Below are 24,672 nucleotides of genomic sequence, written 5' to 3'. Positions count from 1 at the left end.
TGTACTTTGCCTGTATAATAATTTTTTTATCCAAAATATCAACGTTCTCAACTGATAAACTTACCTCCCTCCCTGCATGACTAACTAGGAGTAAATGTGAAAACCTGGAACATTTACCTGAAAGCTGACGGATTGGAAGAAAACCATGAGATATTCACTGTGCTTCTGAAAGCCCCCAAGAACACTGTGTTGGGTCAGAGGAACTCAGCCATTGTGGAGATAGTAGATCCAAGAGGAGGTATGATAAATACGCAGTAGATTAGCCTGAGAGGGTTATATTTACATGTTATCCGTGTGTAAACGACTTGCTTTTGAACACAGCTGTCATTGTCAAAAGAAATGCTTATTGCTTAATGCTTACGTTTTCGAAGGTGTTTCCCAAATAAACATTGCCCGATTTTTTAATTAAGGAAGGTGTGACCCAGAGGACCTGAGGGTGGAGGAAGGTGAGAAGCAAGCGCCTCGGCCGCCTCAACCAGAGGAGGACAGTGTGACAGAAATCCAGACAGATCTGCTGAGGGAGAGCTGGCCTCATCCGCCCAGAGGGGACGTGCCCGACAGGAGGCCCTACCCAGACTACGGGGACGGAAAGACGGAGCCCCGGGACCAGGCTCACAGCCAGACTACCAGGCCACTCAGAACACAGGGAAGCAGAGGCAACGGCCGAACGGTGAGCCTTGGAGGTCCACTGATGTCTCTGTTGGTGCACATGACAACAGATGGCCACGTAACGATGAGTTTAGCATTTTCCATGCAGATTTTATTGATATATAGAGGATGTTTGTGGAAGACAGTAGTAGAATTCAGGCGTGTTACTGCACTTCAGTTCAGGGTTATATTATCCGGTTGATTTTGTTTTAAGAATACTGCCTGTATTATGGCATTCTTGCAATATCTCCTCTTTGATCCTAGGTCCTTCACTCGGGGGTCAAGAGGAAGAATGAAGAGAAAATTTGGACGGTACACCTTTTCTGTAAACCATTAGCCTCCCAGTTTTGGATGAGAAGACTCTTAGATACAATTATTTATAAGAACTGCATTCCAAACTAAGTGCAAATTTAGTTTGAGTTCCATAGATATTTCAGGTTCCAACCAAATGTTGAAACATTGTTTCTAACTGTTCCGGCTAACTGCTTGGCACAGAGCTTTTCACACTATCACTAGTGCATTCATCAGTAGTCAACTATACACTGCGTCACGTTTTAATGTGTCCCCTCCAGTTCCACGCCCTCACCCCACTGAAACGGGAGGAAAGGAGGCTGCCTATTCCCGAACCTCTCCCTCAGGTGCACCCTAACCTTGAGGTGACCCCCATCTGGAGCTGGTCTGGCCATAGTGAGTTCCTCCGCCAGGTCGGCGTGGGGGATTCTACCCAAGAGGATGCCCCCATACCCTCATTCAAACACCGGGCTGGGCGCCAACACAAGGTGAGGAGGGCAAAGTACTTTGACTCCGAATTGACTAGTGGATTTCCAAATCTTACTTTTTATTGCTAAGTAAACCACAATCATTGAAGTGTTATTGTCCCATCTATCCATCCACACACCCATCCATTAATGTATTCTCTTTTTCTATCCCTGTTAATCCCAGGCTGGGAAGTCGGTGAGCACTTCCTGCCCTGAGGACTGGAGCCATTACAGGAGCCACTGCTACAGGTTGAGTGCTGGTGTAGCTAGCTGGAGCAGTGCTCAAAGAAGCTGCACTTTGCTGTAAGCACACATGCATTAAACATCCGGTCTGAAAACAAGTCCAAGCTAGTAGTTTTCTACTCCTTTATGACAGTTTCTACTCCTTTAGGAATACATCCAACATAATTACGGTTCTTCCAAGGCACTCATTTTTACTTGTGTTCTGTTGTAAAATGTTATTTTTTCTTCAGGTTAAACAGCAACCTAACAAGTGTCCACTCCCAAAAAGACATGAGCTGGTTATGGAAATTTGCTGGAAAACAGCCATTTTGGCTTGGTAAGGGACACTGCTACATACTCTGCAAATTCCAGCAGAAATCAGAATGTGATGGTTTCTTAATGTCTCATTTACAGGACTGTCAGGCGTCCAAGGACATTGGACATGGATGAATGGCAGGTCACTTACATTCTCCAGACTCAAGAGGGACAGAACCCAAGACCTGAAGCTTAACATTGCTGCTTCCAATAACACCTGTGTGCTCGCCCAGAGCCAGAAAACATGGAAGCCCATGTTCTGCAACACCTCACCAGAACACAGATACATATGTTCAGCGCTAGCGCAGATTAACTGAAAACGAGAGTATTGGGGATTATCACTCATCACCAGCACAAACACCAGCACAAACATAGACACTCTTTTTATTTTGGGCCATTTAGAAGAAAATACATTGAAAATAAACATTGAAAATGTGAAATAATAAATAAAATAAAAATAACCAAGTGTATTTTTCTAATCATTTGAAATGTTGACATTTGGAACGAAATGGAAGGATAGTTGGTTACAGATTATTTATAGATGTTCAACTAGGTTTACAGTAACTAAGCATAAGCTGATTCCTTTATAATGTTAGATGGTTTTTAAAAGCGGTTCAATGAAGTACTGTGTATTATTAGCGTAGATATCAGCTAAAGAGAAATGAAACAGAATGAAAAGTTCCATTGCTTGAAAAGGTTTACTTTATAAACTTATAACGTGATGCTCTGTACATGTTTGATTTGTATTTCCTTTTTTCCATAATAAAGACCATTTCATGTTACATGGACATGTGTGAGTTGTTCATGGCTAATAACGGAATTTTACACCCAGTTTCTAGGAACGAATGTTCAGCTGACTTTGTTTCTTGACGAAGCTTTATGTATGTACCACGAAGAAGAAGGTGGAAAGATGGCTGCGGCCATGGTGCAAATGTCTTGTTTGTACCGTGGGATGCTAGCAGTCAGGGCAACTGGAATCCGACCGTTCATACCAGGCCTGGTGCCGTCACAGTTTAGAGCATTTTCTGTGAAGAAAGTGAGAGAGCCGGAACTGGAGGAAAATCCGTATTATAATAAATATCAGGAGAAGATCAGGAAGCTACGGAGGTAACCGCAAAGTCAATGACAGCAAATATTAGCCATCGTTAGGTACCTTGCCAACTCAACAAAACAATAATTTTCAATAGCAGTAGGTGCTTGCCTACTTGGCTAATGTTCGTCTTCTGAATTGAAGTGACTTGCTATAAACATGTGCAATGGGATCGGAGTGTGTTACCACAATCATTGCATTTCCTATGTATTTTGGCAGTGACACAAGTCTTCTTCTTTTGGCTCTGTACTCCAGACACTGAATTTGAAATGATAGAATGAAAAAAGTATGTGTAGACATTGACTTTAATTTGAGGGTATTTACGTCCATAAAGTGCATTTCCCTTTTCTCCACAATCCATAACCCTTCCACAATCTCTTAGACTATTTTAGTCAACATAAACTATAAACCAGGCTTGCTTAACTACGTCATAGCCGGTATTCAACGGCTATCTAGTTACTCAGCTAGCCTTTCAGTAAAGACTTCGAAGTAGCTGTTTCCCTTACTTTGCAAGGGTGGCAGCCTTTTGGGGTAACAGTAGTTTATTTTTGTTTGGAGGACCGTTAGTTTACGCCACGCGTGGTGTGGGATGCATGCTGTTGACAGTATGTAGACACTACCAAATGTCTCTTTTCTTCTGTACAGTGTTCAACCAGAGGAGTTTTAATGGGTATTTAGTAATGACTGCATTTTGGTAAAACAGCACTTCTACCAAAGCAGAATTAAAATGTTACTCCATGTTTTCTTGTATCAGTGTTTAGCCGTGCCTTCAACAAGCTTATGGAGGGAGGTTTCTTGAAATTTAAATCTCAGGTCTAGAAGTCTGTGCTCCATTCAAACTGTTGTTGAAATGTCTCCAGACCTTTTAATCAGGCATGAAAATCTTGAGGTATGGCCTCAAGAGACTAGGTGTACAGTAGGATCGATGATTCTTGGTTTCAGGTACTATAGGTTTTCTAAGCCGTATCTAACAATGAGTCTACACTGTCTTAATCAAAAGGGTAGCACTGTTTGACCTCAATGCAATAGTTTTCAACCAGTGAACACAGTTTTAATAATAAGACAAAAGTCACACACCCAGGCATGAAACAGTAGCAGTTCTTTAAACTACTAGTTGGAGCTAAATTGGAGATCACAAAATTAACAATTGTCATTCTCTAAGGTGTTTATCTTGAGTGTCAATTTTCTGATTGTGCCTTTCGTATACAGTGCCAAACCTCAGGAGTTCAATGCTCGGCTCGAGAAGCTGAATAAAGTCAAACAGGAACCACTCGGACACTCCAAACAATCAGAGTTTGTCAAAGTCATGGAGCAAGAGGTATGTTACTGAGTTCTGATGTTATATTGAACATAGTCTGTTGGACCTAGGCCTAGTTGTTGCTTTTGCAATCTTCATGCCAATGTGCATAAACAGTGTTTGCATCACACCAATTTCATATGCGTCAACAAATCTATTTCCATAGTTGGAGAAGCGTGAAAAGCAAGCAGATGGTTCTGGCAGATTCACCAAAGACAAGGTGAGAAGAGAGGAAGCTGACTTGGTTCATAACCCATGTGCTAACTCCATCTCCCACCGTTATGTAAACACATTCGATATGTCTTTGTTTTCTAGACCCTCGGATCTATTCTCAACTTGGACTTGATCCAGGATATGTCAGGAGAGGAAATTTCAGAGGTACCCGATGTTGTGTCAGTGCTTATTCTTTTCATTTTGAACTCATAAAATAAATGTTTTTCTTTAACGCTCTCTTTTTTTTTTTTAGCTATGGAGGCAGTATTATTCAACAAAGGACACTATAAGTGCTGTCATTCCAGTAAGTGAATTCAACATCAGTTCCATTGCTGAACTATGTCTTGAAGCTGGGCTCATCAAAATGAGGTTGCCTCAAGCACGGCAACATGTACTGCTGGCAAAATTACATTGGTGTAACGTTTATTGTTTGACGTTGTGTTGTCCTTTTAAAATCTCCTGTAATAAAAGCACCCTTCTTCTATTGTAGTCTCACAGTTTTGAAGTGATTTTCAACAGAGCCAAGTCCAACCCTGTGGTAAGCGTCTCACGGGAACTGTTCTGTGGTATGCTCAAATGTTTCATAAAGAAGCGAGAAGTCTGTTTGCAATGGCTAGATGTGTAAATTCATGCAAATCTTTTCCCCTCCACTTTGTGAGGCCCATAAAAAATGGGTTTATCAGATGAGGAGTAAAATGCCCGAAAAGGCCACTTGGCGGCAGTATTGTTGAAGTAAAGAATCGTAAGCTTCCAATGTCCATTAGGCCAGTCAATGCCCTCATAACACAACCTGAATAATGTATGTCCATTGAATCAATCCGACAAGTCAATTGAGATATGATTGAATCCCCGCATTTAATTATTTTGAGACATGTTATGGCTGTCACAGTTCACATTTGCCATGTTTTTAATTGAATGCCCGAGATGTAATAAGTAGCTCTTCCCTGTACAAAAACATATTATGACCCTCTATAACAATGTATTTCTTCCCTCTATAACAATGAGTTATGCCCCTGTTTAACATTGTAACATTGTGTCTGTAGTTCCTGTACGCTCTACCTCAGGCGGAGGGTTATGAGTTCTTCCTGGGCCAGTGGTCAGGCCACCAGCTCCATTTTACCTCGCTCATCAATGTCCAGGTATAATTCCCCTTTTGCATTCAAGGTCACCAAAACGATGCCATTGATTCTCATATGGATACAAATCCATTTGTGTACTGGCCTAGGTCGATCTTCTCAGTGAGTTTAGGTTGACTTTGTGTTGACGTGACCCGCTCCACAGACCATGGGGGAACACGCTCCCAGTCAGTTGATCCTCTACCACTACTCGGACCTGCAGGAGGACAAGGGCGTGGTGCTCATGACTGCCGAGATGGACCCCAAGTTCATGGTAAGCTGTTTCTGAGCGGTCACCCCTGATGTAGTACTGCATCACATCATTGTGATACTGTTTAAAGGCTGTGTTAGTGGGCAGCAGCAAAAGGGCCCAACTGCCAAATCATCACATTCAACATAACCTTTACAAATGTGGGGCTTGTGTATATGCAGTGGCATACTGACCCATTATAACAACTGCAGTGTGATGGTAATTAGTGTGCTGTACATATTGTTTTGACCCTCTTATTTTTGTAAATGTGTATTAAATCGTAAAAACCCGTAATAGCCTAACTTTTGTTTTGGTCCCAGTACAGGGAAGGTTTTAAACAAAACATTTATTTTGCAGACTGTGCATTTGGCTCAGTGTTTGGCCAATCAGGTGCAGCTTTTCTATGGAACCCAGCGGCAGGAAATCTTCCGATTGGTGGAGACCTTCAACCACAAACCAGCTGACTTCAAACACATGGCAGTGATAGCTGAGTTAGAACAGAGTGGTGTCAGCCCGGCTCTCACCTCTGGGAAGTAGATCAAGAATTGTCGGACTGTGAAATTGTGTTCTAACTCAACAAGGGATTGGAATCTCCAGGGGACATGGTCATTTATTTGGAGCCCATTCTTGCATTTGCGAAGGATAAGGGATGATTTCCTTTACTTGGGACTTATGACCTGGATGAGCAGATTCATCACCCTTAATACTAAATCCTTGCGCGTATAATGTAATTAATCAGTGCTATTTAATCTTATGAATGCCTTAAATGTTCTTCCTCACCCCACCCTGACCATCTTTCTTTTGTACAAACCTTACCTTTGATGGTAGTCTTTTTCTTGTCAGAACCCAGGCTCCAAAGCAAAACAACATTCTGTACATAGTCAATCCTGGTCAGGTTTTTTTGGAGCTGCAACTGGGACTGAGTTGGTTACATCTGCTTTTAGGACCATCGACAGAAGGACAGGTTTTTCTACCATATGACCCACCCATATAGATTTAGTTTCGACATACAAATAGCTACCCGCAAAAACAAAAATTAATTAATGCATCTAGAGATAATCCATCAAATTCTTAACTTCAGGCTCCTGCAGTAATTACATTTATGGGCCTGCTTCTTTAAGCCCCTTTAACATTACCACTCTATATACAGTATACTTATGCATTAAAAGGGTCACTCCCACTAGTAAATAAATTCCACACACATACCTGCTTCCACTTTTTGTAGGCTGTCCATCAATGATCAACCGGGATGTTGTTCTTATCCACGAAACCCCACAAATAATTCCAATGCAGGGTAGTAGTTATGCAAAATTATATAAAAAGAATTGTTCTGAACTGCAAGCCGACCCACAGGTTGGTGTACAGTCTCTTTTTAAACCGGGTGGTTCAAATTCTGAATGCTGATTGGCTGATAGCTGTTGTATATGAGGTTATTTCACATCACATATTTCACGTTCATAATAAGCTAAATAACAACCCGGTATGTAAGGCTGTGAAAACAGATGCTTTTCTGTTGGAATAGAGGCTAGACTAGTTGCTTAATGTAAACAAAAGGTTTAAGTGCATTGGAAGGATTTAAAATGCATCACAGTTAACTGGCAAAAAAATTATTTATTTTTTCTTGGTAGCCTATATCATGGATGAGTCATGCAGGCTAATATTCAAGACATGGACGTTTCTGTAATGCCATTCAAAGACATGGGCTTCTGAACCTATAAGGACTGACTGTCTGCAAATGTCTGTTTTACAATGGAATTTTCTGAACGAGTTTTACTTTACGGAATACATTGTCGCCTGTGTAAATTGTTCTCCCTTAGCAGAATGATTGCCGATGTTTGTGGCTGTGTATTCAGAGTAGATAATATTCTCACTAGCAGATGTCTGCAAGTGTCCGGGGGAAGTGGTAACAACCCTGAAAATGCAGTGCTGGGAATGCAAATTATAGGCCAACCAATCATGTATCCCAGGACTATCATAGTACCACTGTCAACGGACTTGTAATGAACATGTCCAGCTGTCACACAGAAACCGATCACACACACTCATTGACACCACAAATATTAAGTTGCTTAGATTGTAAGTTCATTGCATAAAAAAATAAATATATTGCCACACTAATTGTTATAGATTAACATTGTGTTCTCAATAAAGAACTTGATTTTCTTCCATTTTTTGATCGCCATGATTGTCTTTTTCCCGTTACGTTTCTGTCACTGGGGTAAAATGTTGCATTTCACTCCTTTTGTATTTGTGACCGTTGTATCTAATATTTGATTTGAACTGGGTAGTATGCTAAATTAATTACATTTGATAATTAATATGCCAATGTGTAGCACACAGGTTTAGAATAAATAGCTCAAACAATCATTTGAGTAATTGACCAAAATGCAAAAAGGTACAACCATCCCTCTTCTCCCCTACGTGTGATACTCGTTCATATTTTTTCGTTGACGATTTTATAAAACTGGTAATTCGAGCCCGCCATATATGATAGGTTATCCTATCTCACCATTAACACAGAATTCTATTCATATTAATAATCAAGAAGTCGTACGCCAACGAGTTGACTTCGTCAGGTGCATAGCCTACAGCACATTCAGTTCAGTCGGCAAGCCAGCGAAAGCACAACGGCGAGAAAAGAGAACCACCCAGAAGATTAAGAGGTAATGAAATTGTTTGTCTTGTCATATTACCGTGGCATTCTTTTCGTTTAAATTCAGAATGGCAGCTAGAATTTAATTCTTAACTGAATTTCTGATAGTAGCTGGCAGACTATTATAACATGACCAAATACAAATTCCCTCGTGTGTCTAATGATATTTGCATATCCTACACCTGTGCCTCAAGCATAACGATGGTACCAATTCATTCATTTGATATTTCACAAGTCTGTACAGAAAATGTGATGTCTGCGGTTTCTCTGAATGAAAATGCCATCTTATAAATCTTCCACTTTACGCTGTATAGCTGTAGTCCTGAATAGCCTTTTAGGGGGGGGGAGGGGGTAGTAAAATGGAGCACACCTGCGGTTCAAACCTGTTTTCTATATGCCCGACAGTTGTACTGTAAATGTTGTCTACGTACATAGTGTGCTAACACATGCCTACTAAATACGTCACTGTATAATATATTCAAGTAATAATTCCAGTTAACACCGTTGTGTGTTACAGAAAAAAAACAATGTTTTTGCAATTTTATTGCACTTAAGCTGTCATAGGCCTACATGCAGTGTCATGTCATTGCTGAGAAAGCCTGTCTAGATGTCTCCACTAATCACTCCATTGTTTGAAGTGTGTAGATAATGAATTAGATCCTCTTGTCAGACATTCCACTATCCAGCATTATAACCCTATTAAAGACATTCAATCTCTAGTGAACATGATAGTATCTTTAACAATCCTCCACTTCTCGCCAACCTCCTGTGACTCATCCACCCATCCGTCTGCCCACGTTAACAGTGTTTTAATACGGCACAGATGGCAAAGGCAGACCAGCGCTTTGGGCAGAGGGATGGCTCGGACCAGAACTTTGACTACATGTTCAAGCTCCTCATCATTGGCAACAGCAGCGTGGGCAAGACTAGCTTTCTGTTCCGCTATGCGGACGACTCTTTCAGCAACTCTTTTGTTAGCACGGTGGGCATCGACTTTAAAGTCAAGACTGTCTACAGGAACGATAAACGGGTCAAGCTTCAGATATGGGTAAGTTGTAGTTGACCCTTCTATTCCATTCTATTCTCTTTTCATGCCTGAACGACTACATTTACACCAGACTTGGTTTCAAATGCATTTGTTTTTGAGTATTTACTGTACCAGGCTTTGCTGAGTTTTTATGGATTTTCAAACACATTGTCCAAAACAGCTACTTTAGAATTGTTGATTACTTGTAATGTTCTTATGGGCGAAGAACACAAACACTACTACTTCAAAAGTTTGGGGTCACTTAGAAATGTCCTTGTTTTTTTGAAAGGAAAGTGCATTGTCTGTCCATTAAAATAACATCAAATTGATCAGAAATACAGTGTAGACATTGTTATTGTTGTAAATGGCTATTGTACCTGGAAACTGCAGATTTTTAATGGAATATCTACATAGACTTACAGAGGCTCATTATCAGCAACCACCAGTCTTGTGTTCCAATGGCACGTTGGGTTTTCTAATCCAAGTTTATCATTTTAAAAGGCTTATTGATTGTTAGAAAGCCTTTTTGCAGTTATGTTAGCACAGCTGAAACTGTTTTGCTGATTAAAGAAGCAATAAAACTGGACTGCTGTAGACTGGTTGAGTATCTCACGGCCAGAAACAAAGAACTTTGTTTTGAAACCCATCAGTCAATTCTTGTTCTGAGAAATGAAGGCTATTCCATGCAAGAAATTACCAAGAAACTGAAGATCTTGTACAACATTGGGTACCACTCCCTTCACAGAACAATGCAAACTGTATCTAACCAGAACAGAAAGAGGAGTGGGAGGCCCCAGTGCACAACGGAGCAAGAGGACAAATATATAATTTACTCCCCAAGATGCCTTTTTACTAGTTTTAGAAACAGAGGCAACTCTGGGATCATATCACATTTTATATAATTTGTATGTTCAAATACTTTTTGGAAACACAATTTGAAATTTAAAATTGATCCTCTGATTACCTCATCATCACATCTTCCAGCTATTGATCCTCTGATTACCTCATCATCACATCTTACACCAACTACTGATCCTCTGATTACCTCATCATCACATCTTCCACCAACAGCTGATCCTCTGATTACCTCATCATCACATCTTCCATCAACGACTGATCCTCTGATTACCTCATCAACACATCTTCCACCAACTACTGATCCTCTGATTACCACATCATCACATCTTCCACCAACTACTGGTCCTCTGATTACCTCATCATCACATCTTCCACCAACTACTGATCCTCTGATTACCTCATCATCACATCTTCCACCAACTACTGATCCTCTGATTACCTCATCATCACATCTTCCACCAACTACTGATCCTCTGATTACCTCATCATCACATCTTCCACCAACTACTGATCCTCTGATTACCTCATCATCACATCTTCCACCAACTACTGATCCTCTGATTACCTCATCATCACATCTTCCACCAACTACTGATCCTCTGATTACCTCATCATCACATCTTCCACCAACTACTGATCCTCTGATTACCTCATCATCACATCTTCCACCAACTACTGATCCTCTGATTACCTCATCATCACATCTTCCACCAACTACTGATCCTCTGATTACCTCATCATCACATCTTCCACCAACTACTGATCCTCTGATTACCTCATCATCACATCTTCCACCAACTACTGATCCTCTGATTACCTCATCATCACATCTTCCACCAACTACTGATCCTCTGATTACCTCATCATCACATCTTCCACCAACTACTGATCCTCTGATTACCTCATCATCACATCTTCCACCAACAGCTGATCCTCTGATTACCTCATCATCACATCTTCCATCAACTACTGATCCTCTGATTACCTCATCATCACATCTTCCATCAACGACTGATCCTCTGATTACCACATCAACACATCTTCCACCAACTACTGGTCCTCTGATTACCTCATCATCACATCTTCCACCAACTACTGATCCTCTGATTACCTCATCATCACATCTTCCACCAACTACTGATCCTCTGATTACCTCATCATCACATCTTCCACCAACTACTGATCCTCTGATTTCCTCATCAGCACATCTTCCACCAACTACTCCCTGACACCTATGCAGATTCTGATTAATGGTGACCCGGTGGAGATTGTTGACTGATACCAATACCTGGGTACTACTGGATTGTAAATTTAAATTCTAAGCTTATGTGAATGCCATTTTTGATAAGGGAAATCACATCTTCCTAAGGAAACTCTGTAGTCTCAGGGTGGACAAGATGCTGATGACCGGCTTCTATCACTCATTTAATCAGCCAATTTTAACCTTTAATTTGATCTGCTGTTTTGGTAACCTCAGTGCAAGAAAAGAACCGACTAAACAACATTGTGAAACAGAGCAGTAAGATTATTGGCATTACCTTAACGAGCCTAACCAACTTGTATCAGACATATGTCCTATTCATGGCACTGCCTATTCTGACAGACTCCCATTTCATATTCTTCTCACAGCACGCAGATACCATGTGCCTCAGTTTAAAACCAATTGGTTCAAATGTTCATTTATTCCTTCTGCAAAACGTTTTCTTAATAAGCCATAGTGCTGACCAGATTGCTGCTCAGTGTCTGAAAAGCTTTTAGAAATTGATGGTTTTAAAAAAATGGAGTATGACATTTTGTCCTCTTTCATTAGATGCTAATGTAAATGGGCTGAAGATTGTAAGACCTCTAGCTTCATGTCATTGTCTAGTGAGAAATGTAGGTGCAGATGGCCTAGTGGTTGAGCATCTGAGTAACCAAAAGGTTACTAGATTCAAACCCCAAGCCGGCAAGGTGACAATCTGTCATTCTGCCCCTGAGCAAGGCAGTTATCCCTAATTACTTATCGTGGCAACTGCCTCCAGTTTGAATGGATTTGTTTCAACATGGAATCCAAATCTCGATTTGACCGTGTGCACAAATTGGCAAATATTTGCTTTTCCCTTAATTGTAAGTTGTTTGGGGTAGATTGATTACCAATAAGTGGAATATTGTTTTAAATATTTGTATGATTTTCTTATTTGACAAAGGAAGAGCTGATTGTAAGGGTGTGTGGCAGATCTCACAACACTTCCATGGTAGCATATATAAGTATAAATAGTCAAAGTTGGCTGTCAGGGAGTGGAAGATGCTGCACCAGTCTACTAGCGTCTACCTCTATAACCTTTGGGTTTCCAGGTCATTGAGGAGAGAAGTTTTAGTAAAAGCCCTTACTTTGGACAGGCAGCCTAATACCGTTTCCCTCCACTGAATTATCTTTTGACCAGTCAGATAAGCTTTGGACAATGTCTGATGTGAAACATTGTTTAGTTTAAAAGGACAATTAGCCAGAAAAAACAATACATACAATTGAGCTGCCTGTTACATTCCTTTAAGAATATAAATACCTTCTATTTGAAACATTTCTAAACATGATGAAAGTCCACCACTCCATCATGGTCGTGAACATCTCGACACGTAATTTACGCTCACACACAAACACACACACACAGAAATTAGCCCTTTTCATTGGTGGGCACCTTTTCTTGTTTTACTATATTTTTCATGATTTTTGGGCATCACAAGTATAGTCAAACAAGGACCCACACAGATGAATCAAACACATTTGTGCTGGTCTTTTTGAAGTCTCTAATAATTATTGAGACTCAAGCGGTGGTTAACCTTAAGGCCTATGGAGAGAAATAGGAAATAAAAGCTTCTGGTGAGCTTGCATCATTGGACGATGACGGTCGTCATGGCAGCAGCTCTTCACACTACTCACCAACAGCGAGGTCCTCTGAGGCAATTAAAGTCACCCCTTAGGGTGATGGGGTAGAACCCACAGAGGGTGCACAGAGGATAGTCGGGTGGGGGTGGGGGCTGGGTGGGGGTGCGCAGGCTTCACTGCCAGTTTAGATTGCAGTTTTGGATAAGCAGATAGCAGTAATCAGCGTTGATTGATTCAATCTTAAATGTCGGGCTGGAGGTGTAAAAATAGAAGGCGGCACACTCACACTCAAAACAGCTGTGTTGCTGTTGATGTTGGCAGCAACAGCCTAGCTACAAATCTACAGTAAAACCACCCCTGTGTGTGCAGGTATCAAGCTCCACTACAGCAAAATGAAAGTGCTTTTAGTGTGACTGCTAAGATTCATCAGCCATGTTTTTTGTAGAAGAAAAATGGGTCATTCCTCATCCATGCAAGATTGAGAATGCATGGTTTGATGGACCAATCGAGTTTTCCGTATCTGCCACTTCAGGCACGCCAAAAAAATAAATAAAGAGTAAAGATGATATTTGAAAGATAAAATATTATATTTGGAATCAAGTATGATGGAACATACTTGAAACATCCAGACAAATGTCACAGTAAAGTGGGATGTGGCATGCTTTGTTAAACTGTCTACTCAGGGTTAAATGTGTTTCTGTTAGTTTAAAAACCAATATGATTGGTCAAAGGCAGCAACCAAGCATATGTTTATATATGTAAAATATAGATTAATTAGATGCCGACAATGTGCTTCACCATGTTCTACATGTCTTTGCTCATACATCTGCTGAATGGACAGACACAGAGGCAGCCAAACGGCAATAAATGAGGATTTGTGCAAAATTAGATTTCTATATTTAGACGGGGAGACAACACAGACAATTTTTTGAGGAGACACCTTTTTTTGGTGTGGTCATTTAAATAAGGTCATAAAATGTTACCTTATCATAGCTTTGCAGTTCATTCATTATATCACCTTAAGCATTGCTGGTTTATTTGAACATTAGAGTGATTGTGTTTAATCTTGAGCTGTGCCTTCTAAAGTGCTTGAGTTAGTTGGAGGATTGTGTACACAGTCAGGGGACTACTGCTATCTCATTTAGGTTTTAATATTTATAAATAACCTGTTTATTCCAAGATCACCATCTGTCAAAAGATGGATTATGCCCTGTGTGTTAAGGGCTGCATCAACACAAAGAAAACAAAACAAATGGCACAGAGACTGGTCCTCCCTCTCTCTTTACTGAAGCTGTGCAGTGTGGTCCTTGCAAAAAGCAGCAAGGCAAAGTTGCGTAGTCCGGACTGACCAGGTTGGAAGATGAGGTGTCATGGACTTGGACTGATTAAGGTGAAACAGCATGGCGGGAGTTCTGGAGAGAGAGCTGTGAGTTCTGATGCAGGGAAACCAAGTGGTTTGTTGCCCGGGGGAACATGCCGGTGTTGGGGGCGAGGGGGCCCAGCGGCCCTTGTGGGGTGGTAGTTTGGTTGCCCAAGTTGCTAATTGAGCCAGATGGCAATGCTATTGGTACACCTCGGAAGAAGATCAGCTGGAAACTCCTGGGGGCATTATTCCAGAAACCCTGAGGTGCTATTCTGGACAATAGGATGGCCATGGATGAACCTTAGGTTATTATATGGATTTAGTGTATTTCCATAAAACAGATTCAGCAGAAACCTACCTATTTGAAGTCCTTTGGCAGAGGGGAGATTTGGCAGAGGGGAGTGGGTAGGATCCTTCTGTGTAGTAAATACATTTAGAAAGTATATAAAATGTTACTTATTCAAAGCTTTTGCACTAATGTATTGATCTTTTTATCGTTTAAAAATGTTTTGGGTGGAGGGGCGGTGGTGTTGAGTTACATGTCCCTTTAATTGTGAGCTGACTACCTGCAAGTCTGTAATTAGCCGATTGCCGTCACCTGTGGCCTCTTGTGTTTAGGTTTAGAGGATTGCGTTCAAAATGAGGGAAAATGTACGTCATGGAATTTTAAATAAACATGAGCTATTTACTCCAATCAGCATCTTTGTCTCATCAATGTGAGCATCAGCCAGCTCTTTTTCACAGTTACATTCTGTAACCCGGCAACCGTAACATGAATGATTCTCTGCCTTCCTTAGCCATCGGTGGTATTTGGTATTTACTGGCTCTACTTAACAAAACGTCATTCACCCAAGTTTTGCCAAAATGTTGGTGTTAGAACATTTAGGTTAGTGAGACTATGTGGTAAATTCACATCAATATATGAACCAAACTTGAATCGGTCAGAACTGTCACCCTTGGGATTTTCATTTGGAAAGATTTCAGACAGATGTATGCTTTTATCACCAGCTGACTCGATTATTGTAATGCTCTCATGCGTGGTCTTCTCCCACCAAAAAACATCAACCAATTCCAAATGATTCAGAAAGCAGCAGCACAAGTGTTAACGAGGACCAGAAGGAGAGCATACATTACACCTACAGCATTTTAAAATCTGCGCCTTGGTTATCAATTAGTTTTAGAATATATTTAAAATTGCCTTAGATCCTTTGGCACTGGGCTTTTTGTTGTCCTGGCAGTTAGGAAAAAATGATTTTTGTGAAGCTGCTTTTAGCCATTATGGTCCTGTCCTCTGGAACAGCTTGCCAGATGATCTGAGGTCCTCCCAATCCATGGACATTTTTAAGAAAGATATTAAAATGTATCTTTTTAGCCATGCATTTGTATAGTGTTTTGTATATGTTTTATTTTATTTTTATTATGTTTTACTTTTTTACTTTATTAATTTCATATTTTATTGTCTTGTTAAGCAGAATTAAATGCATTTTATTGTAGCACATTTATAGCACAGTTTGATTGATTGATTGAGATGACCATGACTAGAGTGGTTCTTGAAGCATATTGCTTGGAGTGAACTTTGTCAATAGTTGCTGCATTATGTGTTTTCTGCTAAATCCATAATGGCTGAAAATCCATAATGGGGACCTTGCCAGTTCTTGAAGCAAATTTGATTCTTAGAAAAGAGAGAACTATATATACAATTCTTAAATTACTTCAAATGAAGTGAGGAGTTTTGACCTTGCTAAATCTGCATCTCCAGTCCCTTGTTAATCTGCTGCCATCTAGCCAATCAGTTTAATTCCATAATCATTGACCTAAGAGCCAACAGGTCAGTAGTGTTTTTTTCTATCCAGTGGTAAAGGGCGTCTGCTGATTAAAAGGCTGTTTTGACTTTTAGATTACAATGGCACAAATCACATGGATAAGAAGATGGCTGATCCAAGATTTGCAGACCTACTCTGAGATGTGTGACTCATACGTTGGTCCCAGAAATGTCCCTGCCTGGGTTTCACAGCCCATCAGTACAGATCTTTGTTGGCGGCACCACTATGTTTGCTGCGATCCTTATGGATATGATCACTGACAAGCCTAGAGGAAATGCTAATTCTGTAGCATTGGCAAATTCCCCACACACGTGTTGTGGTGATGAGTGTCTTGTTTTTGTGTCACTGTAGCGTGACACCTAAATAAGAATGTCTGTCTCTGATGAACATGAACATGAACGGTATGAATGACGCACAAGACCATGTCTCCCCCCAGGACACGGCGGGGCAGGAGAGGTATCGCACCATCACCACCGCTTACTACCGAGGAGCCATGGGCTTCATCCTCATGTACGACATCACCAATGAGGACTCCTTCAATGCCGTGCAGGACTGGTGAGTGGGCCGCGGACTCCGACACAAGGCTCACGTCTCTAAAATGGCTTCCTTTGTCTCCTTTCAATGCTCCGCGCTGGTGAAAAAGACAATGAGTTGGGGGGAATGTGGGTATATGTGCCGAGATTGCCAGTATTTTACATGCATTTTAAATATGCATCCAAGCTACTTCTGAGTGAGCATTTAAGCCCGGGGCATCGTGTATACGGTTACAGGTTTCATTGCTGTCAAGTCTTTTCCATGCATTTCTCCTCATGACTCAAGGTTCTCCCCTTATTTCTCGTTTGACCACCTGTTTTCTGCTGCATTCCTGTGAGTCAGCCTCTTACATTTGGTGGTCAGTGAATAAAGTAGTTCTCCATGGCTGAGAACCAATTAGTCATGAGCTGTTGCCAATGTGTAATCATCTCCAGCCAGGCTCCCGATGGGTATGTTACTTTTGTGTTCCAGGGCTACTCAGATAAAAACCTACTCGTGGGATAATGCCCAGGTCATCATGGTGGGCAACAAGTGTGACATGGACGAGGAAAGGGTGGTGCTCCCAGAGAAGGGGAGGCATCTGGCGGACCAATTAGGTGAGTTGACTGGTGGGACAAATATATTCACGGCTTGTGAAATGTAGGTGTGGTTTTATTGTCCCAGCTAACAGACGGGGCAAAACCGTGGTTGCCCCTCTAAAACGATCAAAGTATTCAAACAAGCTGATTTTGTTTTGTTTTGTTCTTTTAACAATTCAAGTGCTCATTTGATGGCAGGAAGCTTTTTAAGTGTGCTCCGCAAATATGTACTGTTTTACCTTGACCTGGGTCTGAGAGGTAACTGTGGCATTGAATGTGTCCAAATGAACTTGGTTCTATGAGTTTTTCACAACCCAGCTCTTAAGCCATGAAAAAAAAGAACAGGAACCACACATCACTTAAATGTATAACAGGAATGTTTATTAACAAACATCAGAATGATGAAAAAAGGTGCTGTAACTGTGTGGAGGATGATCCCCCAGAGGTCTGGGAAAAACCAGGGCCTTTATCCTGTGGCCCACGTTTGATTAATCCTTCTGATGGCCCTCCCAGCTTCAGAACCAACAAGGGAAGAACTAGGGATGGACACCACACTTCCGAGTACCCCCGGTGCCAAAAGCACTGAGAAATGGACACACTGCCCTTTGTGTTGAAATTTAAAACTGATATTAAGTACATATACATAGATTATACATAAATGCACTCTTCAGTCTGTCTCATACATTTGTGTCCCCTGTTTAATTTTATTAGCTGGTAACAAAACATTACATTCTGAGAACAAGCTACAGTCTAATTGCAACATATCAACAAGTCTTAGCATGGCTGATATTGTGTTGACAATATAATATACAGCTCCGGAAAAAATGAAGAGAAAAATGAAAAGTTGTAAAGGAAGGTTTTGAGTGAGGAACAGAAGGGTTAAAATTAAGAGACCACTGCAAATTGAACGCTTCTGTTCCTCACTCAAAACCTTCCTTTACAACTTTTCATCCGGAGCTGTATTTTTGTCATATTTTAAGAATTTTGTCGTGCCTGATTTTAAAGAATTTTGTCGTGCCTGATTTTAAAGAATGTTGTTGTGCCTCATTTAAAATATTTTGTTTCAGGCAACATTTTGTATATCCATTGGCAGATTTCTTTTATTTAAAATTTTTTGGAAGCTTTAAAAAAAATTGCAGCGTGTTTTGTAGAATTGCAGAAAACAGACTTTTATTGTCCTCGCCCAATAGCAACATATCTCAAGACGTGACATGCCGTCATCTTGAAATACATTTTCACCCTCTTTCTTACTTACCCCCTGTGGTAACTGAACCCACAATAATGACGCTGCACGTGCCATGTCCTACCAACTATTGAGAGCTATGTCTTACCTTGCTGTATTGCTCCGGACCTTGCAGGATTTGAGTACTACGAGGCCAGCGCCAAGGAGAACATTAATGTCCGTCAGGTGTTTGAGCGGCTGGTCGACATGATCTGTGTCAAGATGTCAGAGAGAGTGGACCTGGAGCCTCCCATGGCCCCCGGCATCAAGACCACCAGACTCACCGACAAGCCCCCCCAACTACCTCAGAAGTGCACTTGTGCCTGACTCATTGGGCCAAACCAAGCCAAACCATGCCGAGCCGTACCGAGCTGGCCTAGTTGCTGCTGGAACTGTGCTGGACAGGACAGTGTGATAAGAAAATATCTGAGCCAGCACAGTGCGGTTTGAGCTCCCCCTCCAGTGTGAATTAGGCACTAGATTATTTTTTTTTGAGCCGCTAACTTCTCCCATACCACACTTAATTATCCCTGCTGTTATTCTCCTACTGTTCCACAAACCTCTCTCCAAAGGTTGCTCTCTAAACCTGGGGTTCCCGAACTTCATGGTGTCAGGGACCCTTTTTGATGAGCAAATTCGTCAGGGACACTGCAGTAGTTAACCTGAATAAGTTAGAACCATGTAGTCTGTAGTGCATGGCTGTGCGAAGTCGTGGGAATAATGTTTAAAATGTTGCTGTTTTAAAGCTAATTTTATGCAATTCTGTGTTGCAATAGACAGAACCCTTTACAGTTTTAGAATTCAAGTTAATTCAAAACAATATTTTGGGGGCATGCAAATATTGAATTGGCGGAGTACTGTTTATATACCAATATTCTTATGAAACTCACAGGCTCCGCGTTGCCAATGCATACCATATAGATGAAGAATATCATAATCTAGTACTGTTTTACAATCTGCGAACCTATTTCACTACTCCCTTGACAAACTCAGTTTAATCTGTTAATGTAATATATGAATATATTAAAAAATATAATAATACTGTATACAGTATTTGTACCTAAGTCACTCTGGATGAAAGCATCTGTTAAATGAAAATGTAAAAAAAGAATAGAAAATGTTTTAAGAAAAAACACTGCCTGTGAACCCCTGCAGTGCCTCCCCAGTTTAGGGAATTCCTGCTTTATACAATCCAAGTCATGATGACCCACTACCAATAAACACTATTTATTCTAACTACTACTACACTAGGCAACCGCTACCAGTGCTTGACCTGGACTTAAGAACATGCCAGTACTCAATTTGGTGCTGGGACTGTGCCCTGTATTTAGGTGCAGAAGCTCTGCAATATCAATAGAAAAAGTGAGGTGCCAGTACTCAGATCCTTTCTAGCACTGGCCACTAATACTACCACTATAACATTCTGTTTCACCCTCATAGCTTTGACCTCCAGCTGGTTTAGAGGTCATGGAACCTTTAGCAGGTTATTCAGATAAGCACAACACTGCCTCCCTACTCTAAGATGTGGTTTGACCACTGCACAAAGAAACAGATCTCCACAGCCATTTACACAGGTGAGGAGGTAAGCCGTGATTGCGCCATAATCTTAAAGTTCAGAATTGTTTTGACTAGAATGCTCAACCATCCCGCTGTTTTACAGTCTTAACACTAAAGCAAAAAGACAAACTAACCTAATATGCCACCTAGATTTTTCAATAATTGAACAATACACAGTGTATCTGTCTCTTGAAGGGTTAATAACAATAGCACAGGGATAGAAACAGCAAGATGTCCTGTACGTCCTGCACCACCAAAACTAAGCCAATGCCATTTTCAGGGTGTTCCGACGTTCTGTGGTACTTAACGGAATAAAAATGTGAATTGAAAGCCCACTCTTTTTCCTTCAGCTAATATAATCTTGTAGTTGCTGTCTTGCAATGTTAACAGTGTTAATTCATGGATGTGTGTTTAGAGAACCAAGCATTTTATTGTTGTGTACATGATATAACTGAGTGGTAGGTTGCATTTGTGTATCTTGTATTTTGGACAGATGTGTAATCTTCTATTGTGTACGACATTACGGTGTGTTCAGTCATTGAGGCTTCACTTGTGCGATGTATCTCATGGACAGACGTGTGGTCTTTTAATCATTTTATGTCAATCCAACTTCAGAATACTTGTGAAATGAGAAAAAAACTATAGAAAATATAGAAAACATGTTGTGCTAAAAACAAATAATATTGTCTAATGACAAAATGTGAAACATACTTCAAACTTTATGTATCGCAAAGTAGCACGTTTTTAGTGTAACTTCCCCACTGTGTAGGCCTATTTAATTTTTTATTTTTTATTGAAATGTTAGATTTACAATAACGCTGACAATGTATTCATATAATTATTTTATAAGTGAATATGTAAATGATAGAATAATCTATAATGGTGTTTGCTGAATTAATTTATATGCTGATCATTGGTAGTAATATAGACAATGTATGTAGTCATAAACTGGTGACAGTAAACTTCTTGTCTAATGAAAAGCACAAAGTGATTTACAAAAGGTTGTATATGTTTGTATATTATAGATGCAATTTAGTATATTAAAAAACCCAAATCTTTCCTTGAATTCACTGATATAAATGAAAATGAATGGGCTTTTATAAAAGTCTGTAAGCCAAGAAAAGTGAAGATGTTCCTAGGTAAAAACAAGCTACTAATTTTAAATATGTCAGTAAATTCAGAAATGTCCATTTATTTCACATTCTTCTTGTTTGTCTCTAGGACTGGGCTTTAGCCCTGAATAACTTTGGGTCACCTCTAATACCTTCATTGCAGCAATGTTGTAAAAAAACATTTGGTCAACTGAATACACTGCTTAATTCATCGAGTTGTATTTAGGCCTACATTAAAGTCCCAAAGTCATCCAACTCTTATAATAAATAAATAATGCTATATTGTTCAACAAAGTTCACAATTTCAGTTAGATTTATTTTAATGTCTTTCAGAAATAATGGGGACTCATTCTAATAAATCAAACAACATCAGATGTATTTTTCTCTACAGAATGTCTGTTTTGAAAGGCTTGGTGTGAAATGTTATCTGAGTTGAGGTAAATGCTCAAGATCATTAGCCTAATATGTTCATTTGGAGGTAAGTGTGACTAAGAGCACATTTTAATTTATAGTAACAAGCTGGAAGCAATTAGTTAACTGCCTTGCTCAGGGACAGAACCAACACATTTTCTCCTCACTATCTCAAGGATTCGATCTAGCAATGTTCTTCAAAGTAGCCACTCTATGCCTTGATGACAGCTTTGCACACTCTTTGCATTCTCTCAACCAGCTTCATGAGGTAGTTACCTGGAATGTTTTTGGTGTGGCGTTTGCTTTCCTGCCAACCGTGGCGAGAGCTCATCTATAACTTCAAATAGATCACGCCGACTAAAGCGGAACCTACCAAAATACTCCCTGTGCCCATATATACACACACATAACTATATTTAACCCTATATATACATACACCCCCAGGGTGGCACATCCATACGTGCCATCGCAAGAAGGCTTGCTGTGTCTCCCAGTACAGTCTCAACAGCATGGAGGAGACAGGCTGTTACACAAGGAGAGCTGGACAGAGCCGTAGAAGGACATCAACCCAGCAGCAGGACCAGTATCTGCTCCTTTGTGTGAGAAGGAACTGGAGAAGCACTGCAAGAGCCCTACAAAATGAACTCCAGCTGGATACTGGTGTGCATGTTTCTGACCAAAATGTCAGATACAGATTCTATGAGGGTGGCATGAGGGCCCGACATCTTCTAGTGGGACCTGTGCTCACAGACCAGCACTGTGCAGCTTGATTGGCATTTGGCAGAGACCATCAGATTTGCCAGATCTGCCATTGATGCCCCGTTCACAGATGGGAGCAGGTTCACACTGATCACATGTGACAGATGTGACAGATGTGACAGGGTCTGGAGACGCCGTGGTGAATGTTAAGGTGCCAGCAACACGATCCGGCATGACTGGTTTGTCAGTGTGTCAGTGATGGTCTGGGGTGGCGTATCCTTGGAGGGTCACACAGACCTCCATGTGCTAGCCAACGGTACCCTGACTGCTGTTAGGTGCATTTTCAGACCCATCTTCAGACCACACGCTGGTGCAGTGGGCCCTGGGTTCCTCCTGGTGCAGGACAATGCCTGGCCTCATATGGCCAGAGTGTGTAGGCTGTTCCTGAATGACAAAGCATTGATGCCATTGACTGGCCCTCACGTTCCCTAGACCTGAATCCAATTGAGAACCTCTGGGACGTTATGTATTGGTGCATACGTCACCACCAAGTAGTGCCACAGACTGTCCAGGAGCTCACTGATGGCCCTGGTTAATTCTAACCCTTCTGTTGAAATTAAGAGACCACTGCAAATTGAACGCTTCTGTTCCTCACTCAAAACTTTCCTTTTCAACTGAATTTTTTCCAGAGCTGTGTGTGTATATACATATATGGTGTCGGAAAGTGCACTCGAAATGTGGATTTCACTGTTTTCTAATATTTAAGGATTTTTCCACATTATGATGATAAAATATTACTTTGTAATGCCAGTCTGGTATAATATCTGTTTTAAAAATGTGTTTAGTTTTATTTATTTTTTTATTTCAGTTTTCACCAATCTTTTTTCCCCCACATTATTATTGCAATCTAAACAGATCGGTTCTTAGACTACTGTACTGGAAGAAACAGATCATGGACAATGTAATATCTGGGGACAAAGACCAAGAGATTCATGGTACGGGAATACACTGGAACTGGGTGATGACATTTTGTTGACTGTCCCTGTGGATGGAAAGCATGACAGGGATATAGTTGAGTTTGAGTTTAGTTTCTATGTAGTTTTGACAGACTCTGGTTGCGTTTTGGGTCCTTTAAGGTTTCAGTTTAACAGCTTTAGCTTGGGCTCCTACTGCCCTCTTCTGAGCAAAGACAGAACAAAATGAAAAAGGCTACATGGGCAGACCATATTAAATGAGTAGTTCTCCACTTCCACAAGAAAAGGCCATAATCTTTTCCTGAAATTAAGCTATACGATAGGGGGAGAAATTTACATTGTAACCAATTTCAAACTCACACACTGAAGTAATTGACCTCTACTTGTATTTTCACTTGCATTAATGTGTGATGATTTAGGCCTATATGATGGCAAATTTTGGAGCGTTCAAAGTCAGTCATTGCTATGCAGTTATGCATTGTTTGTTGATTGTGTTGCGTATTGACGAGTGGAAAATATGCCTATATATTTTATGAAATTATAAATATATAGCATCGAAATGTTGAAAATCAAATTGCTGTTTTACACAAAATCCTATCCTTAACCCTTATCTAACATAACCCTTACCCTAACCAATTTAAATGTCAACTTTAGATTTAGGATGCAAGCCCTGCCCTTTTGTATGAGCCAACCAATCACATTCTACCTTTAGGGCAGACCTGCTTCCCAGAAAAATATTTGAGTAAATAATGTCAATACTCCTACTCCCATTGACAGTGTTTGTGGAGTTTGCTTCACAAGCGTTCTTTGGAGTTTTGCTATGTTGTTCCTATGGGTTTTAAACCTCTCACTCCACCCTCTGATAAAAGCAATCAGAATTGCTTTTATTTGCTCAAAACATATACACATTACCAGAATTGGCATAAAGGTGCTGCTAGTTGGTAAGAAAATATTGGAAAAATACACAAAATCTACTGAAAGTCAGTATATTTATGTAAAATACACTAAGTTAAGCATGTGAGATGAAGCAACAAGTGGTTTCACATGTTAATAGTAACATTTCATTTGTTTTGGAGTTTTGTAACATATG

The 24,672-nt window shown here is 40.5% G+C and overlaps 3 protein-coding genes across 5 annotated transcripts in view; all 3 read left to right on the top strand.

The window, feature by feature from the left end:
* frem1b (Fras1 related extracellular matrix 1b) overlaps window positions 1–2,706 on the top strand; it is a 36,971-nt gene extending 34,265 nt beyond the window's left edge. For both annotated transcript variants that reach the window (XM_010871384.5, XM_034293629.1), the window contains 7 exons: window positions 89–238; window positions 411–670; window positions 913–960; window positions 1,221–1,427; window positions 1,591–1,709; window positions 1,880–1,965; window positions 2,043–2,706. In XM_010871384.5, coding sequence (XP_010869686.5) covers window positions 89–238; window positions 411–670; window positions 913–960; window positions 1,221–1,427; window positions 1,591–1,709; window positions 1,880–1,965; window positions 2,043–2,260 — 1,088 coding nt within the window. In that variant the 3' untranslated portion in view covers window positions 2,261–2,706. The remainder of the gene's footprint in view (window positions 1–88; window positions 239–410; window positions 671–912; window positions 961–1,220; window positions 1,428–1,590; window positions 1,710–1,879; window positions 1,966–2,042) is intronic.
* Window positions 2,707–2,796: 90 nt separating this feature from the next.
* Window positions 2,797–8,071, top strand: atpaf1 (ATP synthase mitochondrial F1 complex assembly factor 1). The gene is made up of 9 exons (XM_010871385.3): window positions 2,797–3,050; window positions 4,243–4,351; window positions 4,497–4,550; window positions 4,646–4,708; window positions 4,797–4,847; window positions 5,034–5,081; window positions 5,587–5,682; window positions 5,825–5,932; window positions 6,266–8,071. Exons 1-9 carry the CDS (start codon window positions 2,827–2,829, stop codon window positions 6,443–6,445), a joined length of 933 nt encoding a protein of 310 aa, XP_010869687.1. The 5' UTR covers window positions 2,797–2,826; the 3' UTR covers window positions 6,446–8,071.
* Window positions 8,072–8,304: 233 nt separating this feature from the next.
* rab3b (RAB3B, member RAS oncogene family) lies at window positions 8,305–21,445 on the top strand. 2 transcript variants are annotated; one of them, XM_010871386.4, is made up of 5 exons: window positions 8,305–8,571; window positions 9,385–9,609; window positions 16,932–17,050; window positions 17,501–17,625; window positions 18,966–21,445. In XM_010871386.4, the coding sequence occupies exons 2-5, from the start codon at window positions 9,385–9,387 to the stop codon at window positions 19,154–19,156; spliced, it is 660 nt and encodes a 219-aa protein (XP_010869688.1). In that variant the 5' UTR covers window positions 8,305–8,571; the 3' UTR covers window positions 19,157–21,445. The 2 variants fall into 2 exon arrangements, with proteins under 2 accessions (XP_010869688.1, XP_010869689.1); XM_010871387.4 differs by having other exon boundaries at window positions 9,367–9,609.
* The last annotated feature ends 3,227 nt before the right edge of the window (window positions 21,446–24,672 follow it).

This window comes from Esox lucius, chromosome 8 (genome assembly GCF_011004845.1).
Source record: "Esox lucius isolate fEsoLuc1 chromosome 8, fEsoLuc1.pri, whole genome shotgun sequence".
Lineage (NCBI taxonomy): Eukaryota > Metazoa > Chordata > Actinopteri > Esociformes > Esocidae > Esox > Esox lucius.
This window is presented reverse-complemented; position numbering and strand designations above follow the sequence as displayed.

Excerpts from the sequence above, each read along its gene's own strand:
- rab3b (XM_010871386.4), top strand. The coding sequence starts at position 9,385 with ATGGCAAAGGCAGACCAGCGCTTTGGGCAGAGGGATGGCTCGGACCAG. Across the intron at positions 9,610-16,931 it reads GGGTCAAGCTTCAGATATGG|GACACGGCGGGGCAGGAGAG; the intron begins GTAAGTTGTAGT and ends GTCTCCCCCCAG. Across the intron at positions 17,051-17,500 it reads TTCAATGCCGTGCAGGACTG|GGCTACTCAGATAAAAACCT; the intron begins GTGAGTGGGCCG and ends TTTGTGTTCCAG.
- atpaf1 (XM_010871385.3), top strand. The coding sequence starts at position 2,827 with ATGTACCACGAAGAAGAAGGTGGAAAGATGGCTGCGGCCATGGTGCAA. Across the intron at positions 3,051-4,242 it reads AAGATCAGGAAGCTACGGAG|TGCCAAACCTCAGGAGTTCA; the intron begins GTAACCGCAAAG and ends TTTCGTATACAG. Across the intron at positions 5,933-6,265 it reads AGATGGACCCCAAGTTCATG|ACTGTGCATTTGGCTCAGTG; the intron begins GTAAGCTGTTTC and ends TTTATTTTGCAG.